Consider the following 13,120-nt stretch of genomic DNA (forward strand, 5'->3'; position numbering starts at 1 on the left):
TGAACGCATGACCAGTGCTTTCTGCACATGCTTTTTTTTGCACAGTCTGTGTGTGCACCATCTGCATAACAGTCCTCAGAGAGGGCTTTACCATGGCAGAGCGAAGGGAAGATGTGCTGTCCTTGAAGGACATTCAGCTTGCATTAGAAAACAGTCAGTTTACTGTTAAGAAACCCACATCAGGCAAGTCTGTTAAAGGTTAAGTTTTAACCTTTAACAGTCACAAGACTGGAACCTCAGGTTTAAAGCGGCACTCATGTCTCACCACAAAGAGGCAAAAAAACTGACATTTAGCCTTGCACAAGCTACAGTTTTATCTGTTATCTCTCTCTTTATTAGTACACAATTTAAATGTGAGATGTTGGAAATCAGATTTAAATTTAGCGGGAACGGTTGGATCAGGTATCAAATTATTTTAAGCAGGCAGCAGTTAAAAAAAGACTGAATATACAGCGGTCGGGTGCGGAATAAAACCTCTCAGGAGCGGGACTATAAAAACAGTCCCGCGCAGACCTCTAGGCTAGACCATTCAAACAATTTGAAAACAATTTGTTGTTATACCAAGACTGACCATGATGGTATGATTTTATGAAGAAGCCATATGGGAAAAATTTGTGTAATTGGCCAGGTTTATTTTCTTCTCAGAAACCAGTCGAGAGTTTCCTTGCGTGCGTATGTGATTATTGATTATTTCTCAACATGCATTCTTTAGCAATCTTTGTGATCTTGTGTAAGGCCATCATCAACTGAGAAAATTCCAAAACTCAAGACCGCAAGAACAGAGGATGCATGAAAGAACTCAGATGTGTTCTTGATATCGAAAATTTTGACTTAAGCAACCCGCACTAGAAGTCATTGCAGCAAAATAAAGGAGGTGGGACATGCAGCATTTTATACACCTATGAATTATTAAAGATCAGAGATATAACTTATTTATCTTAGGAGTTTTCCTGAATGAGACAGTAAAAGAAAACATTCACATGAAAACCTTAATAGTCAAACTATATTTGCTGAAATTCATATTAAAATTAGTTTTATTGTACTGTCCAAAACATTTTTGTAGGGCCTCAGTGAATGTTATATTTCTTGAAAAAGAAAGAAAAAACAATAAATGATTGTATGGATCCTGTAATGTTTAAATAGTTTAATGAAAAATGCGTGAAGGCCATGTGACCATCAGGAAGAACACAGCATCTCATTTGCCAGAGTTTGTTCTTCTGAGGTAACTTTGCAAGTCCCTTCTATGTATTCTTAAAATCAAGTCATTGTCTTGCTGAAATGTCCACCTTTGTTTCTATTTCATAATTCTGGTAAAATATATGATTTTTACACTTCCTTCATGTGTTCAATCTTTTTTCCCTGTTTCATTTCATTTTTTTACACACATCTTTTTTTAACTAATTAATTTTGTTTTCTTTGTGTGCATGGATTACTTTTGTTGGTAATCTGGTGAAAATTTCAAATCAACAGCACCTTTGGAAATATGTATTCTGAGAAACACTTTTTACCCACAGTAAGTATGTACAGTCAAGCTTGACTATGTATGTTTTGCTTTTTGTTTCAACTTTCACAATTTTCACCATAATTTCATTGTATACAGTCATTTAGCTTAACATAACGGACCCAACATACTAAAACATTTTGTCAGACATATACAGATAACCGATCATTTGATTACGTATTACGGGACTAGATTTAAGGATCACAGTGCAATCCTAAAATACAAATCATACGCTTTGGGTAATACGCTTTTAATAAGCTTTGGGTCTTAGAAAAGTGCATTGTAAATAAAATGTATTATTATTATTAAATTAATTGTCATTTGGCATCTTTATACTTTGCCACTATCCTTCTAAACAATGTTGCACCCCTTTGTCAGAAATATTTTTGGTAACAATTTATTTTGATGGTCCATTTGAGTATTAGCAGACTATCTGCTTAATACCTGTTGATACTGCTCCTTCAACAGACATTTAACTGACTATAAGAAACTCTGCAAGTACATGTCAACTTACACTAACCCTAACCTCAACCTAATAGTCTACTTATAATCTAATGAGAATTATTTGACATGTAGATGCAATGTAACTTACATTCAACAAACGGAGCATCAAAATAAAGTGATTTTTTTAAATATTTTAAAACCAAATTAAACTGATAATCAACACTTTTTATTTTTAATCACTCAAAGTAAACAGAGAAGATGAAGTACCTGAAGTCATTTCATTTTCTGCGCTGTGGTGTGAGGGTTTACTGGACTCTGGCTTGGTTAAATGACCACCAGAATCTGCACCAATTTCTAGAGAAGGGGGGGAAGAAAAAAATCAAGGCATGACTTATGTTGTATAATACAAGCTGCTGTAAGCACTAGTAAAAATAATTACATGATTGGTAAAACAACTCAACAGTTGAAGCATTAAGGGGAAAGTGTGGATTCAGACATATGGCATGTGTGTTGTTCAGAAAAGATTGTGCTCTAAAGTGAATACAACATCTTTGACCAGTACAAACATACTGATGGTTACCAGCACCACTTATTAAGAACAATTAATCCTGTTTCTTACATACATGCTGTACTATATGATTTATAGCACGCTTTACTGTCCTCTTTACATGTATAATATAACTCTCTTGTTCAAAATGTGTCTAGAGAGAGAGTGGATACTTGTGAGAGTATAATTGGCAGCCGTGCGCAGGTCACACATGGGGAGGTACCACCCCTGTGAAGCTCGGCCAGGACCTTGGCTTGCAAGTCTGGTAAAAGGCCATAGCATGCACAGTGGAGGTGGCCTAGCCCAAAGCAGCACAAGCTCTGGCATTAGGAGATGCAGAATGCTTAAGTAATTTGGACAGCAGTTGTAGACTATCCCACCTGGTGGAGGGCACAGGTCTACCCAATTCAACCCACAGCTGAATGCTTTTATGCATGCACTAGAACTCTCTCACAGCTTTTGCATCTGCTCATCAGGAAACATGATGGCTCTGATGTCAAAATCTGATATGCCATTTTACCATTTTCATAGGTATTTCATTGAGCTTTTTTAATATATACTGCCAGGTCCATAAGTACTGGGATATCAACACAATTCTTACATTTTTGGCTCTTTACACCAACACAATAGATTTGAAATGATGTACTTTATTTGCAGACTATCAGCTTTAATTGGAGGGTATTTACATCCAAATCAGGTGAACTGTGTAGGAATTGTAACTGTTTGCATATTTGCCTCCCACTTGCTAAGGGATCAAAAGTAGTGAGACAGAATAATAATAATAAATCAAATGTTCACTTTTTAATATTTGGTTTTAAAATCATTTGCAGTGAATTACAGCCTGAAGTTTGGAAGGCATAGACATCACCAGACACTGGGTTTCATTCCTGGTGGTGCTCTGCCAGGCCTTTACTGCAACTGTCTTCAGTTTCTGCTTGTTCTTGGGGCAATTTTCCTTTAGTTTTGTCTTCAACAAGTGAAATGCATGCTCATGCATGCTAGTGACAGCTCTTTGGATTTCATCTTTAGAGTTGACCGCAACAGATTACAAATGCAAATAGCACACTGAAAATGAACTCTGAATAAATATTTGGGTGTCATATTAGACAGCAATTTAACTTTTGAACATCATATATCCCATGTCACAAAAACTGCCTTCTTTCATCTGAGAAATATTGCTAAATTACGAAGTCTGCTATCTATCTCAGATGCAGAAAAACTAGTCCATGCTTTTATAACTTCTAGGCTGGATTACTGTAATGCTCTTTGCTGGCTGTCCAGCATCCTCTATTATCAAACTTCAGCTAGTACAAAATGCAGCTGCCAGAGTTCTTACCAGGTCTACAAAATATGATCCTATCACCCCAATTTTATACTCCTTACACTGGCAGCCTGTTAAGTTTCGTATTCAATTTAAAACAGTGCTTCTTACCTACGTTTTAAAGTTTTAAATAATCTAGATCCTGCAGCTCTGCACAAGACGTTTGGCCAGAGGAGAAATGCCCAACTGAGCCTGGTTTCTCTCTAGGTTTTATAATTCTTCACTTTCGCCAATTGGTGAAGTTTTTCCTCGCCGCTGTCGCCACTGGCTTGCATGGTTTGGGATCTGTAGAGCTGTGCATCGATAAATTACTCTTTAGTGTTTGGACTCTCAGTAGTGATTATTAAACCACACTGAACTGAGCTAAACTGAACTGAACTTAAACACTGAAATGTGAACTACACTGTTTCAATTCACTATGATCTTCTATGTGAAGCTGCTTTGACACAATCTACATTGTAAAAGAGCTATACAAATAAAGGTGAATTGAATTGAAATTAATAAATGAGCAAAAAAATATTGATATTTTAACAAATAATTATTATTACCTTAGCATTATGTGTGTTCAATTATAATGTAGCTTTTAATATTTTAATTCATTCATTCATTTTCTTTTCGACTTTGTCCCTTTATTAATCAGGGGTCGCTACAGCAGAATGAACCGCCAACTTATCCAGCATATGTTTTATGCAGCGAATGCTCTTCCAGCTGCAACCCATCAATGGGAAACACCCATTCACTTTCACTCTCACTCACACACATACACTATGGACAATTTAGCTCACCAAATTCACCTGTACCACATGTCTTTGGACTTGTGAGGGAAACCAGAGCACTCGGAGGAACTTTTAATATTGTCAATTAGTTTTTTTTTTTGCTTTTAAAATAGCTTCAACAGAATCTGGATGCAGCATTAATGACGCAAGCTGAGACTGGAAATCTCAGTGATGCAATGTCAGACACAATGCACTTAATGGAACTAGTGACCTCACTGTGAGGGGTAGGGTTAGAGGTGGGCTTAGGTGAGCGCATTGAAAAGCATTGGATGCACTTTAGATTGCACTGCACCAGGTCTGCATCCAGACCCCTCTCAATAGTTTAGTATCATGTTTAGTAATTTGATGTGCTTCACTACTTTTTCTTAAAATTTACATTTGTAATAGTCTTTAGATTATAATAACTTCAATAATTGGTTTATTAAAGGGCAGCTATGCACCAAGAATTAAGGTTCCAGGGAAGTTTTCATAAATCACTCAAGCACTTTGTTCTCCAGTCACATCTGATCACCTGCTGAGACTCAAAGACTTAAAAAATGGAGTCACCATGGTAACCTCTGACTTAAGGTCACGACAAAAGACCAACAGTCTGATAAGAACATTTTCTTCTCTTTATTTTCTCCATTCTTAATCCATCAGACACATATGGGGCCTATTTCTGAAAACTGTTTGACCGTGATATGTAACATAATTTAATGTAATGGAGAGAGAAAAAAATAAAAGCTAGAGAGAACATCCAGCCAGAAGCCAGCAGGCATTATCTATGGAGGTGAACTAGGTTGAATCTTTAATCATAAGCAAGCCACTCTAAAATAATTGTAATGGTCAAGGACCAATAAATAAAAGCCTTACAGTCATCTTACAAAGCCAGTAGCAGCAAAGGAATCCAGCCACCAATACAAACAACTACCCATTGCTACATAGCAAATGTAATCTTTTCAGCCAATATTTGAGGAAAATAAATATACATTTATTTGGCTTCTATGAAATCAATAAGTACTCTGCTAGATTATTGCACATTTGTATTATATTTAAAAAACTGTTAACTTTTCTTTTGCTTGTTTTAATTTGAGGGTCTGTTATTCAGGATCTGTTTGATCTATGTCCATTTAATTTTACTAGGTAGAAGTACATAAACGGAAATATATACAGGGGTTATATACAGTTAAAGTCAGAATTATTAGCCCCCCTGAATTATTAGACCCCCTATTATTTCCCCAATTTCTGTGTAACAGAGAGAAGATTTTTTCAGCACATTTCTAAACAATTTTTAATAACTCATTTCTAATAGCTGATTATTTTATTTTTGCAATAATGACAGTAAATAATATTTGAATAGATATTTTTCAAGACACTTCTATACAACTTAAAGTGACACTGAAAGGTTTAACTAGGTTAATTAGGTTAACTAGGCAGGTTAGAGTAATTAGGCAAGTTTTTGTTTAATGATGGTTTGTTCTGTTGACTATCGGAAAACAAATTGCTTAAAGTCGCTAACAATTTTGTCCTTAAAATGATGTTTAAAAAATTAATAACTGCTTTTATTCTAGCCAAAATAAAACAAATAAGACTTTCCCCAGAAGAAAAAATATTATTGGACATACTGTGAAAATTTCCTTGCCCTGTTAAACATAATTTGGGAAATATTTAAAAAAGAAAAAAATATTTAAAGGGGGGCTAATAATTCTGACTTCAACTGTTTATACAGAGTTTTATACCACAATTTTAGACCACAATAATTCATTAGTACTGTATGGTGTAGGGCCAGAACATCAGTTCATCTTAGAATGACAGATACAAGTCCTGCACAGTGGCCAGAGGGATTTTGAGCCGTTCTTCGTGCAAAATAGTAGCCAGGTGACTACTTGATGTTGGTGGAGGAAAATGTTTCCTGACTCGCTTCTCCAAAACAGCCCTGAAAGGCTCAATAATATTTAAATCTGGTGACTGTGCAGGCCATGGGAGAAGTTCAAGTTCACTTTCATGTTCATCAAACCACTTCATCACCAGTAATGATGTGTGGATTGGTGCATTATCATCCTGATACACATCACTGCCTTGTTTGAACCATTGAGTGCACAGGGTCCTCCAGAATGGTTCGGTAGTCCTTGGCAGCAATGCACCTATCTAGTACAATTATTGGGCCTAGGGAATGCCATGATATTGCAGCCCAAACCATTACTAATACACCCACATGCTTCAGTTTGGAAGTGGTACACTTCTTTGGGGCTTCTCCACACGTTTAGCTCTCCCGTATGTGAGAAACACAGTGAAGGTGGGCTTATCAGAGAACAATACATGTTTCACATTGTACACAGCCCAATGTTTTCACTGCTGGCACCATTGAAATGGACATTTGGCATTGGCACGAGCATGGTCATGTATATTGACCCTGTACAGCTCCTGACAAACAACTTTGGAGAAAACAGGAGACTTGAGGTGCACATTTAATTCTGCAGTGAGTTGGGCAGCTGTGTTTTTATGTTTTTTGAATCGAAGTTACGCCCAGACACCCTTTTCAGAGAGCTTCCTTTTGCATCCACAGTTACTCCTTTGAATGTGGTTTGTCCTTCTTGGTGGTATGCTGACATTAGAATGGCACATACAAGTCCTGCACAGTGGCCAGAGGGATTTTGAGCCGTTCTTCGTGCAAAATAGTGGCCAGGTGACTACTTGTACAGCTCCTGACAAACAACTTTGGTGAAAACAGGAGACTTGAGGTGCACATTTAATTCTGCAGTGAGTTGGGCAGCTGTGGTTTTATGTTTTTTGAATCGAAGTTACGCCCAGACACCATTTTCAGAGAGCTTCCTTTTGCATCCACAGTTACTCCTTTGAATGTGGTTTGTCCTTCTTGGTGGTATGCTGACATTACCCCGAATACTGTGATACTTGCTACATCACAAAGACTAGCTGTTTTGGTCACAGATGCACTAGCGAGACATACACCAACTATTTGTCCTCTTTTAAACTCTGATATGTCATATAATGTTGCGATTTTGTAAGCAATATTTCACACTCTGCTCTTACTGGTGAAATCAGGCGGATAAAATTTAGCCATGGAAACTCCAACATATAAACATATACACTATAATACATGTATGTTTTAGAGACTAGTATTTATAAATCTTAGGATCGGGCTGGAAGAGAGCTGAGATCATAAGCTCTGTCAACATATGTAATAACGTAATAACAATTATCATGTGCATACAGAGATAATGCTAACATATAACACCATATATCTGCATGGCATGTTTTGATCTGTGCATTGGAGACATAAACCTCCTTTGGTCATGCAAGCTCAAAATGAAAATAGCCCCATTTTGAGGAAAACAACTTATTGAAGGGGTGTCAAACTCGGTTCCTGAAGGGCCACAGCCTTGCACTGTTAAGTTCCAACCCTGCTCCAACACACTTACCTGAAGGTTTCAAACAAGCCTGAACGGCTTAATTAGTTTGATCAGGTGTGTTTAATTAGGGTTGAAACTAAACTGTGCAGAGCTGCAGCCCTACAGGGACTGAGTTTGACAAGGTAAGGTAAACACTGAATCAGCATTTGAAGCTAGTAAGCCTTCTGCGAAGTGGTGTGATGTATTCTTTTATGCAACAAAACACTTAATTGATATAGATCACAAGAAATTACAGTTTAGCATACAGTTTAATGTAAGCACACGTTCAGTGAACCCTTTGGCACTCTAAATATCTATGAACCCAGCATGGGATGAGATGAGATCTTTGACCTCTGCACCTAGAGATTTGCACCAGGATGAATAATGTTGTAAAGGGCCTATGGGCAGTCGGCTCTCTAAAGGATTGGGAATTGAGTTACTAACACTGTGCTGAATATTTATGCAGTGACTGGAAGTGTTAATGTACCACCCACCCAAAGCTGGTTGAATATATGGGTGGGCGTTATGGCACAAATATCACATCACTGGTTGTTCATGAAATTTACAATTTTATCACGATTCTTTGTTGCATAGTTTTTACTAGTCTGCAAGTTGTCTGAAAGCCCTAAAAAGCCTTAAAAAAAATCAAATAAAAAGAATTGTAGGTATTAAGGCCAAAGTGGGTGAAGATTAAAAAAAACTTACTGTTATAATTTTTATAACAAAGAAAAAAAACAAAGAACAAAGGTTTACATTAAAAATAGCTGGAGGGGGTCCGGTTCGGCAACCACAGGATTTCATCTCTGTTATTCGCAGATGATGTTGTTCTGTTGGCTTCATCAAACATGGACCTTTAGCATGCACTGGGGCGGTTTGCTTCCGAGTGTGATGCGGCTGGGATGAGAATCAGCACCTCCAAGTCCGAGGCCATGGTGCTCCAACGGAAAAAGGTGGTTTGCCATCACCAGTTTGGAGGAAAGTCCTTACACCAGGTGGAGGAGTTCAAGTATCTTGGGGTTTTGTTCATGTTGAGGGAAGGATAGAACGTGAGATTGACAGGTGGATTGTAGACCATTGTGGTAAAGAAGGAGCTGAGCCGAAAGGCAAAGCTCTCGATTTACCAGTCAATCTAGGTTCCTACTCTCACCTAGGGTCATGAGCTTTGGGTCATGACCGAAAGGACAAGATCTCGAACACAAGCAGCCGAAATGAGTTTTCTTCACAGGGTGGCAGGGTGCACACTTATAGATAGGGTGAGGAGGTCTGTCACCTAGGAGGAGCTCGGAGTAGAGCCGCTGCTCCTCCACATTGAAAGAAGTCACCTGAGGTGGCTCAGGCATTTGTTGCGGATGTGTCCTGGACGCCTACCTAAGGAGGTGTTCCAGGCATGTCTCACCAGGAGGAGACCTCAGGGAAGACCCAGGACACGCTGGAGGGACTATGTCTCTTGGCTGGCCTGGGAACGCATCGGGACCCTACCGGAGGAGCTGGAGGAAGTGTCTGGGGAGAGGGAAGTCTGGGGTTCTCTCCTAAGACTGCTGCCCCTGCGACCCGGACCCGAAATAGCGGACGGAAATGAGATGAGACGAGTTCACGTTCACTTTAGACACAATAACTAGCTGTTTATGCATAAATCTTGTGTTCTGACAGTTTTAGCAAGCTCTGATGTGGAAGATAAACTAGTCCTGTAATGAGATGCTGTTTGAAGTGTGTGCACATCAACCAGATGAAATGTTTAACAGGCAGTCTTTAAAGCACATGCACGTCATACTTTTGTCATTATGAATAAGTGCAGTGTCGCGTGAGTGCGATGATGACAGAGTTAATATAATATTCATTCATTCATTCATTTTCTTTTCGGCTTAGTCTCTTTATTAATCTGGGGTCGCTACAGCGGAATGAACTGCCAACTTACCCAGCACATGTTTTACGCAGTGGATGCCCTTCCAGCTGCAACCCATCACTGGGAAATAATTTAATATTATTAGAGTTAATATTTGATGTGAATGTATGTCATGTATATTAAGATAGAGGAGCCAGAACTGCAAAATACTACTGTAGCATTATACTACAATATTTCTTCAAAAGCAGATCATGAGGACATTTTAATCCACCACAATCAAAAACCACCATTTCACACACCCCTAGTTGAATGTAAAGCTGTGAAATATTACACATAGAGGAGTTTAGCAGTAACATAAAACATATTGCAGATTTATAAAGTGAAATAGCCTTTAGTCTTCTAGTGTAAAACTGTACTGTGCTCCACAGAAGATGTAAATCAAACGGGTTTGGAAAAGCATGAGGATAAAAAGACTGTAATTTTAACCTTTAATAGAAATTGTTTGAATGTATCACAATCCTCTTTATCCAGATATTTGAAAGCACAAATGCAGAGAACAGCACATAAGCAACACTTTTAGAATGAGTTAGCCTTCCTCAGGCAAAGTAGGCCAAGCAAAAAAAAAACTTTCCTCTGGTCTAGACCATTTCAGACTAATTCAGACAGATATGAGGCACGTGAGCCTATTGGATGCTCTTCTACTTCAACAACTTTTTGTACTTAACAGAGCAGCCTCTGTCCTCATGTTATTCAGACTCCATACTAAACACATTGGACTGCAAATTAAATAGTATCAACACCAAACCTCTAAAAAAAGCAATAAGACACCAAATGTAGATTATTACATTTAAAAAATACTAAAACTCTCAGAAACTAAATGTTAACCAAACAGATAATAGTAGCCATTGACTTACAAAGTTTTTTTTTTTCAACAGTTAAAACAGTTCAACAGTTAAAATGTGAAAATGTTTACTTGCTAATCATGCAGGTTTGCTATAAGTTGAGGGTCAGTAAATTATATTTTATTCGGAATTATCCTTCGAGTACTACAAAGGTAAGTTTGGTTCAATAAAATATTTTGACATTTCAGAGGTTTAAACAACCTGCATGTTACAGAACACTAAACTTTCTTGAATAGATTTCAATCTGCTAAAACAAAAAGTTATAGAACTTGCCACTTTTTTACAGGATAATGTAGCTAAACCCCACAGCACATAATTCTACACCACTGCCTGTTAAGTTCTGAAAAAACATTCACACATGTAGTGAGTAAATAACAAGAGAGGCAAATGCAAGTCTAAGCAGAATCTAACAACAAAAACAACTGACCAATTGCTGTGCAAACACACAAAAGTTGTGTTCCCTTCCTTCTGATACCAGCATTAGGAAAGAGTGGATTTTTCATTCTTTTAATGAATGCCCAGACCACATCAGTAACAACCTGGCCATATTTTTCCACTCTGTTTGTTTACAAACAAGGCAGAATTTGACAGTGGATTTTCAAAAAGATTGAAAATAAGACAATGCTATGTGGACTGTCCTGGATCAGACAGTAATGTGGCACCACACAACTTTTTTTTGTTAATTGTTGATATGTACTGAGTATTTATTATTTTTTAAATCTAAATCAGTGTAACCCCTCTCGTTCTTTAAGTCTTCCATTTATTCCCTCTTCTATTTTTTCTCAGATTTTTGTTCATTTCTATTAATTTACGCCACCACACAGAGGAATGAAGGAATCAAAGTCAGAAACAAGGAATCACTACTCAAAAATCACATTAAACTTCCACTCAAGTCACTTTTGATTTTACACACAGAATCTACAGAATGAACAAATACATAAAAGATCCCTGTCTTCCATGACTCTGGACTGGATTAGACCATGTGTATTGTTCACTTCATTCACCCCAGTGGAAAGCATGTTTACAATGTCTGAATCATTTATCTCCTTTATAGTGTGAGGGAGTGCCATTCACCAAATGGAAAACTATAACTGAATATAACAGACTTTATTATCAAATGTCCTAGTTATTACTCACTGTGCAAAACATTTACCCATCGGGGCTTACCTTAGAGTGGAGAGTGTACTTAATGAGTATAGCATGTTTCAGCATCGCTGCTATTAGCAAACCTCTACTCATCCACATTTATTACTGTTTTATGTTTAGAAGTGTTTAGGTGAAACCTTTGTGTGAATTCTCAGTTACATTAGTTGACAGTTTCATCTGCAACTTTAGCAACTTGTAGGGGCTGGGACACTTTATATATTAGAGAGCATTTGATTGGTCAGAAGAATTGGTGAGAAAAAGCATGATATTAGAAAGTATTGGGAATGAAGACGCAGTATGAGAAAATTATAATGAAAAAAATATGAGAGAAAAAATTAGAATAAGATGATGTCAATTTAATAATTCGTTAATGCAAATATTTTCATTTTTGAGCACACGTGCTTATAGATAACCCTAAGATGAGGATATTCATAATAACACCCAAAAACTTTCATTTGGAACTGTTGGAAAAAGGAATATATTTTTACAAATATTTTTGTCTGTTTTTATTTTCTATAAACAATTGTATTTGTATTGCTTAAGGAGATATATTAACCGAACTTCCTGTCTGAGTGTGATACGCCTAGCATACTAATGAAGCATTTTTGCAGAAGTAGATGAAGCTGATAGAAATGCAAAGGTCTGAATGTCTAAAATTAACTTGAGCTCTCCAGCTAAACTTCCTGTGAGCAGAGATTGGTTAAAACTGAACACAGAATATTTGCAGTTAAGAAGATTTATGCTTTTAATTTTGTGCAGAGAATTCATAGAAAAAGTGGAAGTATGTATGGGTGCGGCTGACTGGAGAATGATTGACAAGTGACAAATTCCACTAAACTCCACCTGTTAATAATATCAGCTGTGTATAAAAGCTGGGGTAGGATATGTAAAGTGTAAATTTAATTCTTGGATTACATTGAGGACGCCAGAATTCTGTGAATTAAATTATTCATCGAAGTAAACCCTCTCCTGACCTTTTTATTGAACACGCATGGAATTGAATATATATAAAGAGGTGTAAAGAGTACCTGAAAACCATACTTGAGTAAAAGTACAGATACCTTACTGTAAAAATTACTCCATTACAAGTTACAAGTCACCAATTCCAATAAGACTTGAGTAAAAGTATTAAAGTATGTGATTTTAAAAGAACTTAAGTATTTTACTCATACTGAATGTAGACTTAAAGAACACCAAGAAAGGTTTTATTTCCTAATATAAAAATTCTATTTAACACCTCAATGTTTCTAA

General features: G+C 37.1%; 1 protein-coding gene across 7 annotated transcripts in view; it reads right to left on the minus strand.

Annotated features, from left to right (window-relative positions):
• Positions 1-13,120, minus strand: part of kmt2cb (lysine (K)-specific methyltransferase 2Cb) — a 184,590-nt gene that overhangs the window by 83,942 nt on the left and 87,528 nt on the right. For all 7 annotated transcript variants that reach the window (XM_056473635.1, XM_056473626.1, XM_056473643.1 and 4 more), the window contains exon 13: positions 2,213-2,299. In XM_056473635.1, the coding sequence (XP_056329610.1) occupies positions 2,213-2,299 (87 nt within the window). The remainder of the gene's footprint in view (positions 1-2,212; positions 2,300-13,120) is intronic.

The sequence above is a fragment of the Danio aesculapii genome, chromosome 2 (assembly GCF_903798145.1).
Source record: "Danio aesculapii chromosome 2, fDanAes4.1, whole genome shotgun sequence".
Lineage (NCBI taxonomy): Eukaryota > Metazoa > Chordata > Actinopteri > Cypriniformes > Danionidae > Danio > Danio aesculapii.